A 23844-nucleotide genomic window follows, 5' to 3' on the forward strand; every position below is an offset into this window, starting at 1 on the left:
TTGCTCCAAGCCCCATCCAACCTGGTCTTCAACACTTCCAGGGATGGCACAGCCACAACTCTGGACAAGCTCTGCCAAGTGTCTCACCACCCTCACAGAAAAGAATTTCTTCCCTCTTCCAGTTTGAAAACATTCTTTCCTCATCCTATCACTCCACCTGTTATAAAAACTCCCTCCTTGCTTTTGCTGTAGCCCCTGCAGGTACTGGAAAGTGCTCCAAGGTCTCCCCAGAGCTTTCTCTTCTCCAGATGCTTCTCTTCAATGAGCTACATTTCACTATGAAGAAAAAGAAGTGGATAAGTCAAGATCTGTGAAAGAGGAGCCCACCTTCCCTTCCATGTACATGCACTGGTGACCAAGGACAGTGCTGTGACACAGGAGGACAGCAGCCCAACAACTAAGCTCAGACATGAGCTGGAAAAGGCTTTCTCACCCCTGATGTAAAACTGGGGCAAGTCCATTCAGTGCAGTTGGGTGGGACACAAATATCAGCACCTGAACCCTTGTGTTGTCTGTCTGCTGGCTGAGTTTGGGATGCTGGGGATGTCTCAAATGCAGGGCCTGAGAGTGAGAGCTGCATTTGATGCCATGTGAGTGGTCTGCCTGGCATCTCTGAGCAGGATTTCTTTTACAACTCTCCTTCTCCCCTTCACCAAGAAAAGAAATGAAAAAAAAAACAAACCAGCTGTTCCTTGGTTTGAGTTGATGAACCCACCACAGAAAGTAATGGGACTTCAGAAAGGAGGTAAAATACACACATCCTTAAGATGTAACATCATAGGATGAACGTTCCATGCCAAAGCTGAAGAAGAAATCAGTTTAATAGCTCCTTCACTCCTTCCTGAATCCTGGAGTGCCAGTTACATGCTGAGACAACCTTCTTCTGATGCTTTTGCTTGCTGCCATGATGCTGATTTTTTTCATCCTGCAGGGTGGCTCCTTCTGGCAGGTCTGATTCAATTAAACATTACAGGGTTCTACATCTCCCTTTCCTGGCAGTGTGTGCTAAGCAAGTGCAAACAAATTACAGACCAATTGTTTACCCCTGATCCCTAATGATCCCATGTGTCTTAATGCACACAGATTTATGGATGAATTTAAAAAAGGATGAAAAACATCAGCCCTGCTCTGTTTTTGGCATCTCTACCTGTATTTTTATACATGCAAATCGAGTTGTTTCATCATTGAAAACAACCAAGGAACACAAGAGGACCACAGGGCAGAGAAGGGCATCCACACTCTTCCTTCTCAGCAAGCTGCTTTTCCAGAGAGCACCCAAGGGTGCTTGAGAGCTTTTGCTAGCCAAGAGGGTGGACAATGAGTAGAACAGACCACAGAGCTGGGTCACCCTCCGAGGGGCTTTCGGAGAAGATTGCAGAAGCAGGGGCCAGGAGCTGGCCTCATCCCTTCCTGCTTGTGTTCCTACTGTCCCTTCTCCCTGTGTCCCCAGCTCTGTCTTTGGTGCCTTATCATGACCTCAAAGCAATGGGACTTTTGGCACATTCATTTGTTTGGCTTTTTTTTTCCCCTTTTGCCTCCCTCTCTCTTTTACTGTCTCTCTATTTTTTTTTTTAAGAAGTGCAATTTATCTGTTCCAGAGATGCCAGTTCTGGTGAAGCCACCAAGGACTCAGGCTCTCCCCTCCTTCACCCCCTTGTACTTCATTATTTATGGCACATCAGGATCTCCCAGTCTCTCCTCAAGTGTCTGGCACCTTTACTCATAGTGATCAACCCCTAAGGGCTTAAAACTGAAGAGTGAAAGGTCTCAAAAGAGGGAGAGGAAAAGGATTTCTCTGCCTCTTGACTTGTCCTGTCTTGTCCTGGATGCCAGTGGCTTTTCCAGTTTTGTGTCCTCTGTTGGCTCATGCAGATTCCTGGGGATCCTTCTGCTTCTCAGCTTCTCTGGTGGATGCTCAGTGCTCAGAGAGCCTCTCCCCATCATACCAGAGAGAATTCAGCCTGGAAGCCAGAGCACCGACGGGTCTTTGGTGAGCACTTGGTCAGCATGGAGATCTGGGTGCTGAAGTTGGTGCCATTGCTGCCTAAGGAAGGGTGGTGATACTTCATGTCTGAGCCCAGGAACCTCTCCATGTGCCACCTCCTCCACTTTCTCTTTAGCTCAGCTTGGACCTAGGAGGTGGAAAAATAAACAAGTCAGGAACAGGGAGTGTTTTCCACTGCTCTGCCTTGATGGTGTGAGCAGCGATGGGGGAACCACCTTCCCATGGGCCAAGAGGTATTTTATGAAGGTCACTAAATTCAACCAGAACTTTTAGCTACATAGAAAAGAGAGGTCACACTCCAGCCCGTAAATTACTTGAGCAGAAATCCCTGAGCTTCAGCAGGAAGGAGAGCACAGGGAATTGCTTCCCACTTCAGTGGCGACATATCCTGCACTTTGGAGCTATAATTAAGGTGCTGCTTGCTTTTTTGTTTTTTTTTTTCACTGTTTTTGTCCAAATACAAACACTTTAACTATAGCCTGTTTGTAAAGCTGTCAACACAGCAGTACTTTTTTTTTTTTTTTTTATAGAAGCTGCTTGTTTTTGCTTTCATTGTCTGCTTTACACTGTCCAGATCTAAATCTTGACCACCATCCCTGTCCCCTCCTGCTGCTTCCCAGTCCAAATTTTTTTTTTTTTTTTGATAACATCATGAATTAGATAAAAAAGCTGTGCCTGAGGGTCTCTGGGATCAGCAAGCACAGGAATAGCACAACACCAGGATGCAAACCCCAGGCCTGGAGACACAGGAAAGGCAAAATCAATGCCTGTAAGGTAGCAACATGTTTACCTGGCCCTGATCTGTGCCTCACAAGTCATGTCAATGCCTGGGTCAGTTTTGGATCAATAATAAATTTGTTTGGTTCTGCCCTGCATGCCACTGTGTGAGGCAGGCACAGCATCAGCGTGGCTGAAAGCAGCAGCAGAGCTGTAAGAGAGCAAATTGTGATTCTGGACACTCTTCCTCTCCCCGGGAAGCTGGAAGATGAACCCAGATCACAGCTGCTTCTTTCTTGTCCCTGCTCAGTTTATTGAGCTCCAGCTGGCAGCAGTGCCAAGTTTTTAGCTGCTCAGCACCTACTTGGTAACCTTCACCCTACAGGTTTAATCAGCCTCTGCTGAATTGCTTATGGGCAGAAGGAGGAAAAATATCACTGCACTAATGAGCTTCCATCTTGGCAGTGGGTCTGATCCATCAAGGCACAAAGCAAAAGCAGGGCTTTGAAGATGGGCTTTATCCTTCCCTGCTGAGGGTAGTTCTTTTGGGGCTTTCACGAGGTCATATGGGAGTTCTGCTGGTGTTGTTTCATGAATAAAGGATGGGCCCAGCAGCAGCAAGACCACAGAAGTCCTGATACATTTATTGATTGTGCTGGAAACTCTCAAGCAAAAAGATGGAGTTCTTTCCCTGAGGTCAGCAATTTGGCCTGGATGCTTTTTCCCCCTCTCAAGTATGGTGACATCAGGAATGGGACCCTTCTCCTCCCACTCTCCATGAGCATTCAGTTTACTTGAGTTGCAAAAATTAACCAAAAACCAGAGTTATCTTACCTCCCCGTTGAGAAAACAGTACAGAACAGCCACCACAAAGCCCTAGGGGAAAGGAGAAAAAAGAATATTAGCACCTCCCAAGCTCACTGCAGCCTTGGAGAGAGGACACACTGCTGGGGGGACTGCTAAGGTGCCCCTAAGAAACCACTTGCTCACATTTTCCCTCTAAAAGGAGCAGGGAAAGATTGGTTAAGGTGTCTTGCAGCAGGGTGTGAGCTCAGAGTTTGCTCCAGACTGGTGTTTAAAGCCATCAACAGACAGCTTGGCTCAAAGAGGACCACTTGGTCATTCCAGCTAGATGGGATTCTGGACCCAACTTTCCTGCCTGGTTCTGTCAGCTGAAAGTGGGGAGATCTGAACATGCTCTCTAGTACAACACTGAGGTCAGAATGATCTTAGAGATGCTATGGGGTTAAACTGCTCCTGTCCCCTCCCTCCTGAGGTGACACCTCGTTTTTGAGAATCTCAGCTTTCAGTGAAAAAAATCCAAACCAGTTTCTCTCTCAGCCCTTATGGTTCCAAACACTACAGACAAGAAGTAAACACAGATCCATTTATATCCCCATAGAGAGATGCCAGATGTGAAGTGATGATGATGATGATGATGATACAGACAGGGCCATGACTCATTCACCACTGGATGAAGCATGGCCCTGACACCTGGATGGGACATGGTGACAGATCCTGCTCTCAGGCTCTGAGGACACAAAGTGGTTGGAGCTGAATCATGGATGGGTGCAGTGGGATGAATTATATAAAAAAATGCTTTTTGTCATGCAACAGCAGGACCAAGGTTGACAGCCCAGTGTTGACTGACTGAAGTGATGGGGGAGGATCTAAGGAACAACTTTCATCAGGGCTTCTTATCCACAGAACCACAGGATGGTTTGGTCTGGGAGAGACCTTAAAGATCATCTTGTTCCACCCCCCCTGCATGGACAGGGATGCCCTCCCCTAGATGAGGTTGCTCCAAGCCCCATCCAACCTGGCCTTGAACACTTCCAGGGATGGGACATCCCCAGCCTCACTGAGCTGCCTGTTTCAATGTCTCACCACCCTTACAGGAAAAAATTTCTTCCTTCTATCTGGTCTAAATCTCCTCTCTTCCAGCTTAAAACCACTACCCCTTGTCCTATCACTCCATCCCCTTGTGAAAAGTCCCTCAGCTTGCTTTTAGGCCCCCTTCAGATACCATAAAGTCCCCCCAGAGACTTTTCTTCATAATAATAAATGTGCAGGACATCCCCATTATCCATCCTGGTGGAGAACCTGCCTCCTGTGCCAATGAGCTGGAATCCTGCTTGAGCAGGATCTACAGGCAAGACCTGGGTATTTACAGAGGACAAAGTTCATGAAAATCAACTGGGTGAAGACAGTTTCTGGCTTCTGTCATTGGCCAGAAGGAAATCCCTCTTACACCATATTAATAATATGTAAACTGAAGTGAGGTGCTTATTTTTCTCCCTTAAACACAAGAAAAACAATCCTGGGGTGACCCAACCCTGGGGTGACCAACTTGTAGAGGTAAATTTTCTTTTCAGGTGCCAAAAATGAGGAGAGAAAATCTCCTTCTGGAATTCCAGGAGGCCAAATGTGAAATTATCTTCCAAGCTTATCTGGCCAAGCTGGAGTGAGGAGCTTTTCCCCCAGAGATACAGAGCAATATTAGGTCTGAACAGGAAAAACCCAGCTCACATTTTTTGCTTCTTCTCCTCCTCAAGCTCATGGCATCCTCCCTGTTGACAGACCTGGTGACCTGGCCCAAGGGGTGACTTACCTGGAATGACCCAACCACGAGTTCAAAGACCAGCTTCACTTCTGCTTTGAAATTGTCAGGGAAGAAAGCAAACATGATGTAGTGGATGCCAAAGAGAGGGATGAGCAGCAAAGTAGACTTGGCCAACCTCCTGTTGGAAAGACAAACAAAGAGTCATAAGGGGAGAAGGGAAGGGAGCTAAAGGGTAAGGTGATGAGAAATCCTGCTGCTGAGATCTGTGCAACCCCAAAACTTGAATTTGTTGCAGTTCAGATTTGCTGATTACCTGGATCCTGAAGGTGTAACTTGCATCATACATCTTAAGTGCCTTTGTTTGCCCTTGTCCTGGTTTGGGCCAGGATAAAGGTAATTTTCTGTCTGGTGCTTTTGGTTTCAGCTCAGTCTCTTGGAAGGAGCTGCACTTGCTGAAATGAACAGCAAGTTTCTCAGGCAGTGGCTGCTCTGGGACTGATAACTCTGGGTGTTTAGAGTTCCAGCTGGGAATGGGCTGCAGAACCAGGGACACTGCTCAGCTCTGAGGAACATTTTGCCCTCCAGAAGGAGAAAAGGAGTAAAGAGGTTCCACCTGAAACCCTCCTGTGGGGAGGAACAGACAAGATAGATGCCAGAATTGACCAAACAGAGTATTCCATCCCATACACCTCATACTCAGCATAAATTTGAGGGATCACAAGGGTCAAACCCCTTCCTGCTTCCCCTTCTTCCCCTCTCCCTGTTTGCTTCAGCATCCTGGGAGGATTCCATCCCTTCCTCTGCCTGTGCTCCTGATCCATCCCAGCCTGAATCTGTGTGTTCCTGCCTCCAGCTCCCAACTGCTGCTGACCCCAGGATTCCAGCCTGGACTTCCCCAGGGCTGCCCTGCAGCCTCGAGGGTGACGTGAGAGTTATTGGGGGAAAGGGGGGAGGAACCTGGGATCAATTTTCCTGTATATTTGTATAGATTTAGTAATTTTTCCTATTTATCATTCCTGTTTCATTAAAGCTGTGTAGTTTAGTTTCCAACCCCTCAGTCTCTCTCCCTTATTCTCTCTCCTTTCTTTATCAGGGAGGAGAGAGAGATTATTAGACTGCATCTGTTACTCAGTTTAATTGCTGGGCCAGTGTTAAACCCTGACAGTCCTTAAGACATGCTAAGGGCTACTCATCCTGCCTTTCAAGAGCAGCCATGAGAAAGGCCCAGAGGAAAGAAGTGTCTGGGGTACAGTGAAATGGAGAAATGGAGGGTGTTGAGATAGCTCCTCACAGCCTAACCTCCCCAGGATGACACTGCTGAGCTGGGCTGGGATGCACTGACAATGGAGATGGACCCTCAGCTGGGCACAGTCACTGTAGGGCAGTTCAGACTCACCAAAGATCACAGAATCATAGATTCTTTTAATGGTTCAGCTTGGAAGGGGACTTTAGAGGTCAGATATCCTGCAGTGAGCAAGGGCATCTCCAACTAGATCAGGTTGCTCAAGGGTCCAGCCTGACCTTGAGTCTTTTCAGGGATGGAGCTCCTACAGTTTCTCTGGACAACTTCTTCCAGTGTCTCACCACCCTCACTGGAAAGATTTCTTCCTAATATGTGGTCTAAATCTACCCTCTTTCAGTTTAAAAGCCTTGTCATATCCCTATGACCCTGCTGGGAGCATTTCCACAGCCTTGCTTTCCTCCTCATTAAAAGCTCTCAGATAAATATGTCTGGACCTCCAGGTAAGGAGCACCTTGGATTATTTCTCCTTGGCCTAGAGACTGCAGAGGGCTGGTGATTTCAGGTGTGGTGACAACACAAAATGTGACATCTTTACTCCTGGTAACTTCAATGGATGTATTTCTTTCTCCCTTCTCCTTCCCTCTCCTCCCACTGGAGACCTTTTTTAACATCTCTACAAGATGTTAAAATGATCTCTAGATTTTAACATCTCTACAAGCTAAATCATCACCTAGTGCTGTCCTTTTTTTGCTTGGAGTTTCTGAATATTACAGATTCTGGGGGAGAAATGGGAAGTTTAGCTCAGAGTAATGACAAGCTACTGCACAGTGAACATCTCCAAAGGAGGGGAAGGAGCAGTATTAGTGCTTAACAGCATCAGTCTGGGTAAGCAGAGGTCTAATTAGGAAGAGATGATAATTTAATAACTATAATCATTATTAAAATATAGCTGAGAGAAATAAAATGAAATCAAGGGCTTAAGGATTCTTATGGAGGCTTTGGCTCCCTTGGTCACCCACATCCTTCTGTGTCCCCCTCTCCCAGATGCTTCTGGAATAATTGAAAACTCGTTCTTCCATCTGCAAATCCTCCACCTCCAGAGTCCCATCAGTCTCAGCTCCCTCAGACCATTTTCATTGATTTACCATCTGCAGCAGCCCACTGGGAAGGCTGATGTGCCAGCTTCATGCAGCTGATGCTCATCGCTGCATCTCCCAGCAGACCTCTCCAGCTCTCCCAGGGCTGTGGCTGGAGCTGAAAAGCAGATGGGTGCAACTCATTCCAGGCAAAACAAGTGCCTGTAGGACACTGAGGAACTTTCCAGGAATTTGCCTTTCCTGCCACATCCCTCATAGGGGGCACAGCCCTGTTCACAGTGGGTAGATGCAGAATCTGAGTCTTGGTTGCCCTGTTCTGCCACTGTGACTGGTGACCATCAGGATACCATGTTTCATCCTCCTGGAAGAAATTCTGAGCAGTGTGACCCACACCAGTATCACAGACTCATAGATTGTCAGGGAAGGTTGGAGACGATCTCTGGAGATGATCTTCTCCAAGGTTCAACCCAGGTTCACCCAGAGCAGGTTGCACAGGATGGTGTCCAGGCAGGTTTTGAGTGTCTCCAGAGATGGAGACTCCACAACTGTTATGGGAAGCCTGTTCCAGTGTGATCTAGCCCTAATTCCCTCAGGTTCTCGCATATGAGAGAGCAAATAATTCTCTAAGCAGATCCCAGTTCAGTGAATATCAGCACTGGCTGTTTAGAGACCTCTCTCCCCAGTCTTTCAGGAACATTCAGCCTGGAGGAGATTGCTGAGATGTGATCTTTGTGCACCATATCCACAGAGACACTGTTTGCAATCTCCAATTGATTAGAAAATATTATCTCATCATTGCAGACAACACCAGGGCCTAATTTATAGGATTTTTCCCTCCTGGCTGGACTGTGGCAATGAAAAGAGCATAAATGCCCAACCTGAGGAGCCCCCTCCTCCAGTTGGCACAACCCTCCAAACCAGCTCCCAGCTCCCAGAATATTGAGTGATGTTTTAGATCACAGAATCACAGAGTGGTTTGGGTTGGAAGAGACCTTAAAGATCACCTCATTCCAACACCCCTGTCATAGGTAGGGACACCTCCCACCAACCCAGGTTGCTCCAAGCCCCATCCAACCTCACCTTGAAAACCTCCAGGGATGGAGCAGCCACAGCTTCTTTGGGCAAGCTGGGCCAGCATCTCAGCACCCTCACACTTAAGATATTAGTCTGGCTTCAAGGCAAGGTCCTATGGTGTAGCCCTGTGATATTTAAAAGATATTTTCCCCCAACCACTGAACTGAGGAAAATAATCTTCCCAAGCCATGGTGTGGTTTCTCCAAGGAAGGTAAAGCCAGGCTGTGCAGGTGGCAGAAGTGCTCGGGAGGTTGTCCAAACCTGGGTAAAGCAACCTGCTGGAAGCCAAAGCTTCTCCCAAACCTCATTACTTCCACTCCCAGCACAGAGTTCAATTTCTTAGACATGGTGTCTCTGACAGATACACATGGTGACAGGTAATTTAAGGAAAACACATCTTCACAGCCTGCACTGAGCCTCCTCCTCTCCTTGGGAGGGACAGAAGTGAACCCATGGTTTAATCAGAAAACTTTGAAGATGATATCGATCTACGAACAGGTACAGGATACAAAGAGATGAGTTTTCCTCAAGCTCTCTGCTGCAGAAAATGGTTCCTATTTGCCAGAAATATTGCTGTCCCGTCCTTGCACGTCTCTGTCATTTCTAGAAAACTGTTTTGGGAGCTTTGTTTTCACACTTTCCAACACATTAAAGCCCAGTTCGCTGTCTGCAGCATTAATGAGTGAGTCAGCACCTGAACTTCCAGCCTGCAGCTATGCTGGAACTGGATGGAACTGAACAATCCTGTCAACATGTTGTTTTGTTATAAAATAAACAATATGAAATAAACCAGAGAAAGAAGGAGAAATGCAAATGAGAGATCCTTGATGTTGTTAACTTGAAATATATTTATCTCAGATTTGGCAGGAGGAACCTGCACGTATCACTACCAGTTGTTTGGTGGGTTTTTTGTTTTTTTTTTTCTTGGGTCCTGAAGGCAAAAATCCTTGAAGCTTGCAGCAGTGTTTCAGGTAAAAAGACATGAAAAAGAAGCAAGGTACCTACAGTTTCAGACCACATGCCTAATGGCATTGCTAAAAAACTCAGGACTACACAGGGAAATCCTCTTGGTGGGATCCAGCCTTCAGATTGGGACATTTAATATTAATTCCCATAGGTAAGGGTGGTGTCTCATGTTCCACTACAATTAAGGCAGTCAACAGAGTCTTTCAGATGCCCCAGAGAATCTCCTGCTGTATCAGGGTACAAATCTTCCATAGGACCCAGGTCCTATGTGCCAGGTCCAGGCAAGTGTATTAAACATCCTAAAGCATCTCATAGGGTTTGGACACCTCTAAGTGAGCATCTGACCCATCTCCTGATGGACCTGAGATGTTTTTCTAGGTGGAGAAGGAAGGTGTAGCTCTGCAGACCATTTGTACACCAGCAATACCTCCTGTTTGGCAGATCTGAGTGAAGAAGTCCACGTTACTCACTGCCTGGCTCTGTTTACAGAGCAAAGAGAATTTTCCTGGCACCTCTGAGTTCCTTGCAAAACCTGAACCCAAAGCTCTGCATGACCTCTGAGGTGAGCTGGGCATAACCCTTCTGCTGCATGTTGGCAGCCCTTCTGCTGAGCTGAACAGGAGCCAAGTGCTCCAGGCTGCTGCTTAGCACTAGAACATATTTCAATATGCTGATTTAATCTGTGTACCTGGCCCAGATTGCAACCCAGGGAGGACTGCAAAAGATGCAGTGCCCAGATGGAAATACATCAAGAGAGGTGACAGAAAGCATGGGGTCTGCTGGGGTTGCTGTGTTGGGACAAGAGAAAAAGAGGTGGTTGGCTCTGACTGCTGCAGGGAGAAGTTAAGGTCAAATACTGGAATTTCCTTTCATGAATATCTGAAAATCCCTAAGAGGGAGATGAAATGCATAATTTTCCATCACTAGGGAGAAAGCCTCAGTCACGTGGCTGGTTAGCATTTAAGGACCATATATATTTATATTTATATTTATATTTATATTTATATTTATATTTATATTTATATTTATATTTATATTTATATTTATATTTATTGTCTGCCTTCTTGCAGAAAATGAACTGAGTTCAGACTCTTCATTGCTCCCTCCAACAGCAAAGAGGAGTTATGAACAGTCACTAAGTAGACACTGGGCTTCTTCCTTTTCAGTTCTTTTCAAGGGATAATTTAATAAATATCTAGATTAGCTGATGTGCTAAGCCAGGACAGTGGTAAGAGTCAAAAATAAGTCTTCACTTTTATTTTATTTGTATTGAAGCCAGAATAAATCCATGCAGACAGGGAGATTTCTTGCATTCTTAAAATACTGCAGCTACATCCAGTCTTGGCCACTGGGACAGCTGCTGATCTTACTTTCATGTTGTTCATTATAAACAGCCCTATTAAAGTCAACCTTATAAACCTGGAATAAAAAGATTACATCAAGTAAAAGTTTGGAGACAGTGGCACCTCTCAATAGTGAAGAGAAAAGCATTGAACTGACCCAATCTAGGTTAAGGATCTGCTTTAGAATAAGGAAAATTTGCCATAGATCTACTGAATGTACTGATTTTTTACATGTTTTCCTTGAAAACAGGAATTGAGGGGCAACCAGTGCAGAAAAAACAGTCTATATACTGTGGACAGCTGCTCTGTTAGAAACATCCTTTGCCTTCAGAATCCCCAGAATATTAAATACACAGAGAAAAAGCCTATTTTGTTTCATGATCATAACTGTTGCTTTCACTTCATTAATCCCAGATGAAAACCTTCTCACCTCTCTGTTCTGACATGAAACATTTTCAGCTGTTTTAGCAAATTCCCCATTTGCTGCTTTCTGACCAGCTTTGGTTGAGTCACAAAGATTTGATTCTGATCAGTGCAGGCAGAGGCAATCAGGAACTCCCAGCCAAAGTGATACCCCCCAAAAAAACCCCACAAAAATATGGTTGGAAAAGTCTCAGACTTACGAATATTGGCTGGTTTCATTGTGCCCAACATCTGGGGAATGCAGTTTCTGGACTAAGATCCGGATGATGCAAATGAAGAGAATGAAGTTCACCTGTTGGGTAGGGGGAGGAAAGAAACAGAGAGAGAAATCACCCATCAGCATTGCTCTTGGGAGAAAACTGCTGATATTTGAGGGGCTTTTCCTTTTAGTGCCAAGCTGTTGTTAAAAAAAGCCATGAGCAGAGAAACCCCAACCCCCCCCCAAAAAAAAACCAACAGAAAACCCCTAAAAATCTGGGAGCACAGAATAAACCGACACAGGGTGGCAGCCATCTTGGGCCTGACATCAGCCTGCTTGGGACTTTGTGTCATACATCCCAAGTATGATGATGTCAAACCCATAGAGCACAGCTATGCACGACGTTCCTGCTGGGCAGGGAGGAGCCGACGAGAGGGTGGGAAAAGCCTTGGGAAGTTTAGCGGAGCGCCGGACGTCAGAGCCCTCGGGAGACGGTGACATGGGGCTGGCTGCTGAGCATCTCAAAGGCTGAGGTGGTGAGCCAAGGAAACCCAAGGAAAACACCAAGCAGCATCCACTCAACAGGGCCTCTACTCAATGCTATCAGGCACAACTTCTCCAGAGACCTTGGAGAGCACGGGAAAGACCTTGTGGATGCAGCAGAAAGCATCCCCCTTCCTACGGCATTAGGCCACAGGATCATAAAATTTTTAGGGTTGGAAGGGATCTTTAAGATAATCCAGTTCCCTGCTATGGGTAGGGACACCTCCTACCAGGTCAGGCTGCTCAGAGCCCTGTCCATATTAAAAATAAAATAAAATAACCAGACCTCAGGAATGGAGTTTCTCAAATAAATGTGGCTGTAGGTTGGTTCCAGCTCAACAGAAATGACAGAGATGAATTTAATCCCCCCTGTAAAATCACATGCCCAGTTACTGTGAAGATGTGAATAAGACTGGAGATACTTTTTATTTGCTAGGAAGAGCAAGGTTATGGTGGCTGTGTCACATTGGCAAGATGGTGGGCCTGAGACATGTGGACACACACAACCTCTTCTTCCATGCTTGCCCACCAACACACCTTCTCATGCATCATAGAATCACAGAATTTTCAGGGTTGGAAGGAACCTTTAAAATCATCCAGTTCCAACCCCCCTGCCATGGGCAGGGACACCTCCCACCAGCCCAGGTTGCTCAGAGCATCATCCAGCCTGGCCTTAAAAACTCCCAGGGATGGATGGGACTTCCACCACCTCTCTGGGCAACCTGTGCCAGGGTCTCACCACCCTCACAGGGAAGAACTTCCTCCTAACATCCAATCTAAATCTCCTCTCCTCTAGTTTGAATCCATTCCCCCATGTCCTATCCCTCCCTGACATCCTAAAAAGTCCCTCCCCCGCTTTCTTGTAGCCTCTTCAGATCCTGGAAGGCCACACTAAGGTCTCCTTGGAGCCTTCTCCTCTCAAGACTGAACAACCCCAACTCTCTCAGTCTGTCTGCACAGCAGAGCTGCTCCAGCCCTCTGAGCATCCTCCTGGCCCTTCTCTGGACACACTCAAGCATATCCGTGTTTTTCTTGGAATAGGGGCTCCAGAACTGGCCCCAGTACTCCAGGTGTGGTCTCATGAAAGCAGAGTAGAGGGGGAGAATCCCCTCCCTTGACCTCTTGGCCACGTTTCTCTTGATGCAGAGACCAGAGGAACCTAACTAATACCTGGAGTTTAGATGGTGCTTTGCACTAAAAAAAAAATCTCAAGTGCTCCACCAGCACACCCAAGCACTCTTAACCTTATTTAGTAGCAAAGGTAGAGAGACAGGAATGGCAATTTCCTAAAGGCCCCTAGGAGATGGTATGAGGCAAATCCACTTGCTTTTAACAACAGAAAAGAGGTGACAGATTTTTGAGGACTTCATTTAGCTTTAGTTTGCCACACAACCTCTTTCTTTATCCTTTCCTGGTCATTGCACAAACAAATGGTTCTGATTTTTAGAGACTCAGCGGCTGGAAGGGATTGTGTTCACCAGCCAACATGATTCCCTGCAAAAACAGATTGTAAAAATTTCCTCCAGCAATTCCTACATTTATCACAACAGCAGGTGAATAAAGGAGGCTGAAGCACATCTCTCATTTAGACACTAACTCTTTTTTTCCAAGGCTGTGAGTGATTAGAAATTAATTGTCTTTCTTGGTTATGATGCATTGGTTAATCAGTTTCTATCTCTCCCGTGCCATTTATCACACTTTCCATTCATATCTATTTGCTTATAAAAATGGTTTGGGTCTGACTTGGTGACAAGTGGAATTTATCAGTTCAAAGCAGCAGCACTGAAGGGAAGATTGGAGCAGCTACATCCTGACTGTGTTGGCTTGAGGTGGTCAGGAGTAAACATGGACACAGGGCAGGGATGAGTTGGATGGAGGATGAACTTACAGGCTTAAAACAGCATTGGCTGGCAGAAGATGTGGATATCAAGGTGCTGGAAAAATTGTTTATTTTTAAACCTAGAGCATAACTAAAAGCAATCAGTTCTGTTCCCAGTGCTTAATGTCTTACATCTTATATATGCTTGTATCTTACATCTTATTTCTGTATTTCTTCCCATGTTACAGTCCTTCCTGCTGTTCATCAGACAGAGGCTCTCGTGGCCTTCCTTTGTGCTAGATTTATAAGATATTTGCAGAAGGAAAATCAGACACTGCTGGGGAAATTTCATTTGGTACCGAGGAAATAATTTATTGGGAAAAAAAAATACAGCTTCATTGATCCAAGAAGTACAGGGTGTATTTCTTTACTGAAAGGTTATCTTGAGAAAGGGAGATACTACCTATAGCTTTTTATGATGATATAAAGACTTGGAGATGTTTAATCTTAGTATTATATGTCTTTTCTGTGAGGGGAATAGAGGAAGATGTCTTTATTGAGACTCAGTTTGAAATCCTTGTATGACAAATGCTACAGAATTAAAACAAGGCTTCTTGTAAAGGTCATAATGTACGTGGAATAAGAATAATGTATGCCTAAGAAAAGATTTCTGTTTAAAGAGATAGATTTGGTTTGATTTCTTTTACATTCTTTTTCCTCCTTTCCCACACACTTGCCTTCCTTTAAGAAAACTCAAAGCTAAGTTTAAGTTAATTTGATTTCAAGATGGGGCTCAATACCTGACAGAGGAAACAAAATATTCAACAGGGATGGAAGGACTCAGAGTTCCACAGAAATCTCATGGTTTCTGTGGCCAGAACTGATCATCTCCAGAGAAGTAAGAAGCCAAGCACTTCTGTTGATTTATCTGGAAATCATCCAAGCTTCTCAAGAACTTACTTCAAAAACACAGAACTGGAATCTGACTTTGCATGGGATGCTACAGCCAGAGGCAAATACTTGGGGGGAATGAATGGAACCTCTTTGTTTTTAGGTAGGAATTTATAGCAGGACTCATCCCATTCTCACTTGACAGTGGTGACATCCACAACTGAAAAGGGTCACCCTCTGCTCTTCATGTGGTCTGCTCAGACAACCAAAATATTTATATTTATATTTATATTTATATTTATATTTATATTTATATTTATATTTATATTTATATTTATATTTATATTTATATTTATATTTATATTTATTTTACCCATGGCTGCTGCACCAGGGTGCCCAGGGTGCCCAGTACGGATCAGGGTGGCCAGAGTTAAATCAAATGAGATTTCCCTGGCTTCCCAAACTCTTTTTATGGCCAGAGCTTAAAGAGGTTTACCCAGAGGGTGAGCTTCCTCGTCCTCAGACAGACATTGAATATACAGCAGGATTTTCTCTGCCAACACATTTTCCATGACCATTTACAGAACACTTTTCCACAGCACTTCCCTCAACCACCCAGTATTAAAGATGGCTTTGCAGCCAGCAAAATGTGCTGATACTTTACCAAAATAGACACCAAAATAGGAGTTTTAATGATCCACCAGAATGGGGATTCCACGACTTCCTCCCAGCACCTAAAAAGAAACAAAAAAACCAGACTTAAAACACCAAGGAACACCAGAAAGCAGCTGTGTAACCTTCTCAAGCACTTGGTTTTCCTGGATGCTGAAGGTAGAGCTATTCCAGGTGATGTGAAGAGGACTAAACCTGGTGTGCACGGACTGGAAAGAACTAAAAACCTCCTTTGCAGTGGCTTTGAGCATTGGTGGGTACCATTTTCCCCAGATATAAGGCTGTGAGGTCTTTTTCCCTCAGTAATGGAATGGTCTGAGGATGTTATCCTGGGGTGAATGTGGAAAAGGATGGGGATTCACTTGATTTCTCCTTCCCTAAGGTCTGCTGCAAGGAAATGCTGTGAAAATCACTGATTTATGAGGCCTCCAGTGCTATCCACTGTCATGGGCAGGGGGATTGGCAGCATCAGGAAAAAAATCCACATGTCTTTATTTTAAAGATGCCATGAGGCCTGTGATGGGATGAATCCAACCAAAGCTAGGGATCTAATCAGACAAGGCAATAGGGTCCAGGGTGGGATTCATTTCATCCTGAAGTCAGAATTGGCTACAAAACACACCACTCCTTTCCATCATCTGGAACACCATGGAAATGACAGAATAGGAATGCTGTGGGAATGATTAATATTGCCTGGGGCACAATTCCCTGCAGACCTCAGGAGTCAGGTGGTGGCAGGTGCCTTTGTAGGAGCAGATGAATGAAAAGAGGTCTTAGAATAGATCAGTGGAACCCACTGTAGATTATTTCACCTGGATTCAACTCATCTAATGCATTGCCAGTGCAAATAAAAGTAGACAAAGAGATGCCCTTGTAGGGCACAGTTCCTGAGACCTATTTTAGGCACCAACTTCAGGATAAAAGAAATTGCACTCCAGGGACTGCTCTGCCTAAATCTGCCCTAGCTAAAAAAGGAGGTGAGAGCCAACTGCTCATATAGAGATGCTTAAACTTCATCAGGTGCATACTGCCCTCTCATTTAGAATTAAAGTGGCCCTAATTATGTCTAGTGCACTTCATTTTTAAAATAAATTCAGGCAGTCTGACTGAAGGTCACTTTAATTTGGAGTCAAAATGTTTAAACAGAGGCTTAATGCTGCTTAACCAATCTTGCATAGTTAGGTTTTACTTAATCTGGATTAATTTCCCCAACTGTTTCTCTGTAGGTAATTTTAGTATGCAATAAATAAATACATAAATGTTAGGTATTAGCATATTCTGTATGTTCACACTTTGTTTTACTTGGCAGAAAACTGTGGAGCTTTAAAGCCTCCAGACAATGCAGACAATTTCTATTAAGAATTGCTGCAGCTGAGTAGGAATATCTAGTTAGGAGAAATGGTATCCAGACTGGTGAAATCCTTTGGTCTCTTTGTTGAAGCTATTTATTTATTAACAGAGTAAATAAGGCCAGTTTTATGCAGATAGAGTGGAACCATAAAAGAAGTCAGTAGCCCTCAGGAAATGTGTTGGTGTGGCTATAAATCAAAAAAAGAAAAAAAGTAATGAGAAATCTGAGCTGCTTTTCTTTCTGACATAAGGACAAACCAGGACACATTTAGAAAAAGAGAATATAGAGGAGAAAATGGAGTTAACCACGTGCTGTAAATGCAAGAAGGGAGGCAACGCACAGGGAGTACATAATTGCATGATTCTGTAACTCTCTGCAGTGTTTTCTCATCAAAACCCATTCTAATTACTACAGTTGGACTGTTTGGGTAAAAGCATGAAGGGAAACTGCAGGATCAGAGCCTATTTACTTGCATCTATTCTCTGATTTTTGCCTTGTTTATTTAGCTGCATTCTATCTGCTTCTTATATAAAATATCAGAGGCTCCTGCTAGCTTAAAGGGGGTGAAGAACAGAGCCAAAGATCCCTCTGGGGGAAAAAAATGAGTTTTTTGACTTAATCTGTGAGAAAGCTAATGGGTGCATTTAAATATCTGCTGCACCAGCATATTTAGGGTTAATTCTGTAGGATGCAAAGCTCTGCTCTGAGCACAGGGCAGCAGCTCAGATGATTTGTTATACACAGGATCACAGGGCCAAACGTGACCTGATCCTAGAATGGCCTGGGTTGGAAACCTGGGTTGAAAAAAATCATATAGTTCCAACTCCCCTGCATGGGCAGGGACACCTCCCACTAGCCCAGGTTGCTCCAAGCCCCATCCAACCTGGCCTGGAACACTTCCAGGGATGGGGCAGCCACAGCATCCTTGGGCAACCTAGGCCAGCATCTCACCAGCCTCACAGTAAATAATTTCTTCCTAATTTCTCATTTAAATCTCCCCTCTTTCAGTTTGAAACCATTCCTCTTCATCCTATCAACCCCATGCCTTTATAAAAGGTCCCTCTCCAACTTTTCTGCAGCCTCTTCAGGCTTTGGTCTGTTCACAGATTCCCTGCAAATAACCCTAAGAAGGGACTGGGAAACAAAGAGAGTGAGTGATGGATCTAAGTTGACATAAAATATGGGTTTTCAGGGGGATCTTGGAACATTTCCCAGCTCATGGTGGCAAGGGCCACCTCTGATACCAAGGCATGGGTCCCTACAACTTTCCTTGGCCTTCCTTGGAGATGAAGGAAGGATTACAAAAGAGAAAAGCAACGAGTCCATGGGCTTACCCAACGTCAAAAAAGTAAATCCTGACAATAGTCCAAGCAGTGATGAACACGGAGGGGGCACCTGACAAGAGAAGAGATGGTGTTAGTGTCAGAAATCATTACAATTTTTTTTTCAGAGTCCCCATCCCCCTGCAGCTCTCCTGAATGACTCAGGTGATGCTTTCCCCCAAGAATGGGCAAATGCTTTGTGTTCTCAACCCTCACATCTCAAAACAAGCCACACACTGCCTCTGTCTCCCACTGGCCATGCAAGATGAGTTTCCTGTAGCTGCTCCCTTGCAGATTTATCTTCCTGCTGCAGTGCCTACAAACCCACTCCTGATGGTGGAATGCAAGGAAGATAAATCACTTTAGATACCCACTGTGTACACCCCTTGCTAAACCAGCCACCACAGGCCCTCTTGAGCATCAAATATCTATTTCTAACACATGGGTTGGCCTGAGCTCCTTCAGGTGGTGGCTTTAGGACAAGAAATATGCCCTTGGAGTCCCTTTACTGTACTGTCTGGATCTCTGGTGACTGTGACAAGAGCCTGGAGGGACAAGGTGACAAGTAGGTGTCTGCAGCTGGCTAGATGAACCTGCCTCTGCTCTTCACTCCATGATCTGCCTGACTAAGGTGGTCTCTTTCCATCCTTGTGGTGCCTCTTTTCTCTGTCTCTCACGTTGATGAGATTCAGCTTGGAAATGCTCCAGGAGGGATGTGTCACTTTGTTCTGCATTGGTCACAGGGCTGTGTGCTGTTTATTGCCAATGATTTCTGAGTGCAGGGGTAATATGAATAGGAAGAGCTGTAATGAGTGCATCCAATTATTAATTCCTGCATGATCCATCCTGAATCCATCACTGATGCTCTTGCAAATGATGGATGAATGAAAGGGCCAAAAGATCCACCAAGCACATCTCATTTTCTCAAATTGCCCTTCCCCACCCCAGCAACCTCGGAACCCATCACGGGTGCAGGAGATTTCCTTTGATTTAAGATCATTGGCTTCAAATATTTATTTGCTTTAAATTTGCTCTGCTGTGCTGAGAGAAAGGGTGTCTATGCACAAGGCAGGTTTTAGCAAGGTCTGACTGGATTAATTGTGTTTGGAACAAAGCCATCTTTTCTCAGGCTCACAGCACAGGGAATTGTCTCTCCTCTGCAGTGTGAACCCAGGCAGGAATAACTCCTGTCACTTTTGATGGAAGTTACTCCATGGCTAACTGATCAGATTCTGAGCCCAGGCATACCCCTCTATATTTGTTTCTTTTCAAGCTTCTTCCCTGCTCTAATTATTTCCAGGTTTCAGCTCCTGAGAGCATGGACTTTGCTTACTTATACATAAATCTTCAGCTAAATGGCTTAAAGGGGCAAAGAGATTTCTGTTTCCTCTTTGGAGACAGAAGAATGGTTGATCTGGCAGGATTAATTTGCATAAATCAGGAATTCAGCTCTGAGTTACTCTGTGAAGACTTTAATTCTGCCTTCCTTGGCTTTTCATTGTTTTATTTTATTTTTAGCTATTTTATGTATTTTGCCTCATAGGTCTGAGACTGGATTCACATTAAAGCTGGAGAAATCCTGAATGCAGTAAGCAGAAGGTTATCAGCATTAGCACCTGGGCCATGGGATCTCAGGTGAGCTGGCTGGCCTGAATTCAGCAAGACAAGGAGAGTTCTGGTTCAGTCCAGCAGTTTTTCTTTGCTGGGATTCAGCCTTGAAATTTAAGGTCATTGCCTGATATCAGCTCCAGGGTCCCAGGTGCTGAGGAGTTTCAAGCCCAAAGTCCTTAGAGCCACTGAGGTGTTCAGCTCTCCATAAACCCAGTCAAAATGTGCTCTGAAATACCTTTAGAGATTTAGGTTAAAGCTCCTCTGGCCATCACTTGATCTTGCTGCTGGTTGCACTGCCAGCAAGGTAACACATGCCCCATCTCTGCCCTGCCAGAGCCCCAAGGATTGTGGATTAAATTTTAACAAAAATCATAGAACCCTGGACTAGTTTGAGTTGGAAGGGACCTTAAAAATCATTTCCTTCTAATCCCCCTGCCATGGAAATCTCCCACTAGACCAGGTTGCTCCCAGCTCTACCCAGCCTGGCCTTGAGCAGCTCCCTCACAGGGAGGGGAGATGACTCCAGGATCACCTCTTGGCATTCAGTTTTGGGAAGATGCATACCCCAGCCAATCAAGATGTACCACCAAAAGTATTTCCTCTCTGAAAAGAAGGAGATGACCAGCAGGGTGTGAAGATACAATCCCTCCACCAGGAGCCAGAAGAAGTTGGCCATGATGCAGTACTGGAAGAAAACCATCATGGCTTTGCAGCCTACCTGGAAGAGAAGAAATCAACAGTGGGGAACTGCAGCATCTCTGCATAGCAAACACAGTGAATTATCCAGAAACCTTGCTCTGATGTAACTTTGGGGTTGGTTTTTGCAACAAGCTCCATGGTAGAAAGCCAAAAACCCTACAAAACTTCATTTGGGTGGGGATTCTCACCATGTGTTAAGCATTTACACCATGCCTGGAGTAGAGTGTGCATCACTGAGAGAGCCAGCTCAGGTCTAGGTGTTGTTTGTATGAGCTTGGAGATGCATTCAGGCTTGGAAACCCTGCTGATATGCTGGACCATGACCCCTACCAGCATGGTGCTGCTCTCTAGGTTTTGGGTTTCCATCTGGGGGAAGGTGGCTTAGTGACAGAGAGGATGCCCCAAAGTCCTACCCTGATGTGCAAGTCAGCAGCCACTGCTCTGTCAGGGAGGCAGACAAGGGGACAAACTGATTCCTCAGGATTATGAAAAAAGACCAACCCAAACAAGCAAAAACCCCCCCAAATATCTGTGTTAATTAGTCCTTAAAATGTAAGCCCAACTGCAATCACTCCAAACCTGGTAGATACTGGAAAAGCTGAAGGTGTTGGAGACAGAGGTTTGAAGAAAGGCAAATCTGAATACTCAGGAAGGAAAAGAAGGTTGGGGATTTATATATATATATATATTTAACAAAAGAATAAAAAGGAGAAGAAGGGTTAGGGTTAGAAGCAGGGTTCTAATGAACATGGATAGATATAATTGCATTGGAAAGGGAGAGATTTAAAAAGGGAAAGAGAATTGTTGTCCTTCAGGATATGGGTAATTAAAAGACTTGCTGGGTGCAGCACAGGTAATGGGAACTGGCACTTTACCAAATTAAAAAAATAAAATGGGAAATTCCTCTCTAAGGCTCAAGGAGCCAAACCCACTGCAAAACACCTGAAGGTAGAAATCAACTGCTCAAAGAAATATGACAGCTCTGGCCATTTCCCCTCATCTGTGTGTCCAGGTCCAGCCTGGATGTCCTTCACAGGACATCCTTGAGATGTTGCTTCAGCAAGGGCCTTGTTGCCTTCAGTGAGTCTGCCTAGGTAACACCCTGCACTTTTTGGGGAGCAAAAGCATGAGAATCTGGTTGCTAATACTCTTTGGTGAGGGGCTCTTCCTTGGTGCTCTGCATGGGAAAAACGTTGAATTGAAAGCAATCCTTGATTTGCACCAGTGACAAAGTGGCACTTCCCCCCCCCCCTCCTCCCTTCTCCTGCTGCAAACAGCTGCTGTGAAACACTCTGGTTAAAAGGAGAAGTGTGGAAAGGGATTTTCTTGATGCCACACATGTTTTGGGGAGGGACTTGTCCTCAGTGATCACTTCAAATGAATTCAACCCTCTCCTAGCACCTGGCAGAGTGGGACCTCATTTCATAGAGCCATAGAATCACAGAATGGTTTGGGTTGGAAGGGACCTTAAAGATCATCCAGTTCCAACCCCTTCCATGAGCAGGGACACCTCCCACCAGCCCAGGTTGCTCCAAGCCCCATCCAACCCAGGCTGGAACACTTCCAGGGATGGGGCAGCCACAGCTTCTCTGAGCAGCTTGGAACCAAGTCCCACTGCAAGTGACTTCCTGAGAAAGAGGAGGACATAAGGATGGGAAAAACAAGCCTGAGCAATAGCCCTACCAGGTATATTCCCTGTGTCTAACAGCACTTTGTTTTCAAATAATGGTAGCTCTGAGAAAAGCATATTTCTCCCCAAAGTGATGCAGTGACCAGCTGACCCACCAAGAAAAATTCAGCTCAGATGCTGGAGCCAGTGATTAATCCTGAGCTGAACATGTCACTGCTTTAAATACTCATCTGTCTGCCCCTCAGTTTTAACAACTCTGCTCATTATTAACTGCTCAAGATCATCATTTTTCATCATTGCTGAAATTCCCCAGCTTAGTTGGACAAGAGTTGGTCTGAGGTGTTGATGGAGGTTGGGACACACCCAACCAAGACACTTGCATGAATCTGCCACCTGTGAATGGAACAGAACTCTACAAAAAAACCCAAAAAAGGTCCATCAGCTCCACAGAAATACTGATGAGCACCATAGAGCATCACTGCACTACTACCAAGTTTCCCTTGGCTTCTTTACTGGGGGTTTGGTGGGCTACAGGTTTAGGACTTGGATCCAAGAAGGATTTAGATCAAAGGAGCATAAAGGGGCACCTCTCACAGCTAGTCTGGGAATACACTGGGATGTAAAGTGTCTGCCTGAGCCTCATCAACCCAGTCCTGGGAATCCCCATCCCAAGAGCTGACCTGTCCCTGTCTGTGTGTGACCTCTCCTCTATGTGGATCTGCCCTTTGGCATGGCACCAAGATAGATGGAAATCAGCTTAGAGATGGATTTCAGACATCACATGGAATCCTGGGAAATACTGGAGGTCCTGGCATTATTTATGAAGTTAGGACAGTTGCCTTCATTGCTTTAATCAAAAAATTTGGCTCAGATTCACCTCCATCAATCATGGAGGCCTCCAAATCCCTGCTAAGGTACTTAGGTCCTATTACCTGGGCTACCACCACTGATGCAGGAGGAAGAGCTTTACACAGAGATTTCTACAGGCCCCTTCAACAGAAGAAAACTCATTTTCTCAGTGACAGATTTATCCAGCACTTTTCCTTTATGATGCCCAGAGGACATGGCCTATCTGAAGGGAAGCATCTGAGTGACTCACACTGAATTTGCACACAGCAAGAGCTGCTCTTCTCCTCAACCTGCTCAAGGAGGCTTCCTTGATCTTTTAAAATGCTTTTTATAGATGCCACTCGTGATCTTGTTGTTGGGGAACAGGTGGAGAATGGGGTAGCACTGAGCAAGTACCATCTGCACTGGAGATGTTGAAATTAGGGTCTTCAGGGACAGGTTTAATTATACATCTCCCTAACTCTAGTGCCATTTTAGTCACTCATAATCATAAATAAATTCAAGATTCTCAGCCTTGAGCTGATTCCCACCCCACTTGCCCAAAATCAGATGGAATCCCAGCTCTTCTTCTGTTCAGACACCCACCTCACCATGATGTACTCTGTGATGAGGACACAATGACCAAATAATTGCTCTGGTTTAGGATTAGACACTAGGATTAATTCCCCATCTCACTGGAATTCATCCCATTGACAACCCAAGTTTCCAACCTGTTTCTAATTGAAATATTGTGAATTATGGACAGAGCTGTCTGTAGCTCTGCATTGCCCATGAAATTCTGTGCAAGTTACATGGAGATTTAGTTTCCAAAAGCATGTTTTTGTTTT

General features: G+C 45.0%; 1 protein-coding gene across 3 annotated transcripts in view; it reads right to left on the reverse strand.

Moving 5' to 3' along the window:
• Positions 1 to 1562: 1562 nt before the first annotated feature.
• The window catches only part of VIPR1 (vasoactive intestinal peptide receptor 1), a 127536-nt gene continuing 105254 nt past the window's right edge, over positions 1563 to 23844 (reverse strand). For all 3 annotated transcript variants that reach the window (XM_030445167.1, XM_030445168.1, XM_030445169.1), the window contains 7 exons: positions 20404 to 20557; positions 18241 to 18301; positions 15548 to 15617; positions 11632 to 11723; positions 5334 to 5463; positions 3557 to 3598; positions 1563 to 2132 (listed from right to left, as the gene is read on the reverse strand). In XM_030445167.1, coding sequence (XP_030301027.1) covers positions 1941 to 2132; positions 3557 to 3598; positions 5334 to 5463; positions 11632 to 11723; positions 15548 to 15617; positions 18241 to 18301; positions 20404 to 20557 — 741 coding nt within the window. In that variant the 3' untranslated portion in view covers positions 1563 to 1940. The remainder of the gene's footprint in view (positions 2133 to 3556; positions 3599 to 5333; positions 5464 to 11631; positions 11724 to 15547; positions 15618 to 18240; positions 18302 to 20403; positions 20558 to 23844) is intronic.

The sequence above is a fragment of the Calypte anna genome, chromosome 2, assembly GCF_003957555.1.
Source record: "Calypte anna isolate BGI_N300 chromosome 2, bCalAnn1_v1.p, whole genome shotgun sequence".
NCBI classification, from domain to species: domain Eukaryota; kingdom Metazoa; phylum Chordata; class Aves; order Apodiformes; family Trochilidae; genus Calypte; species Calypte anna.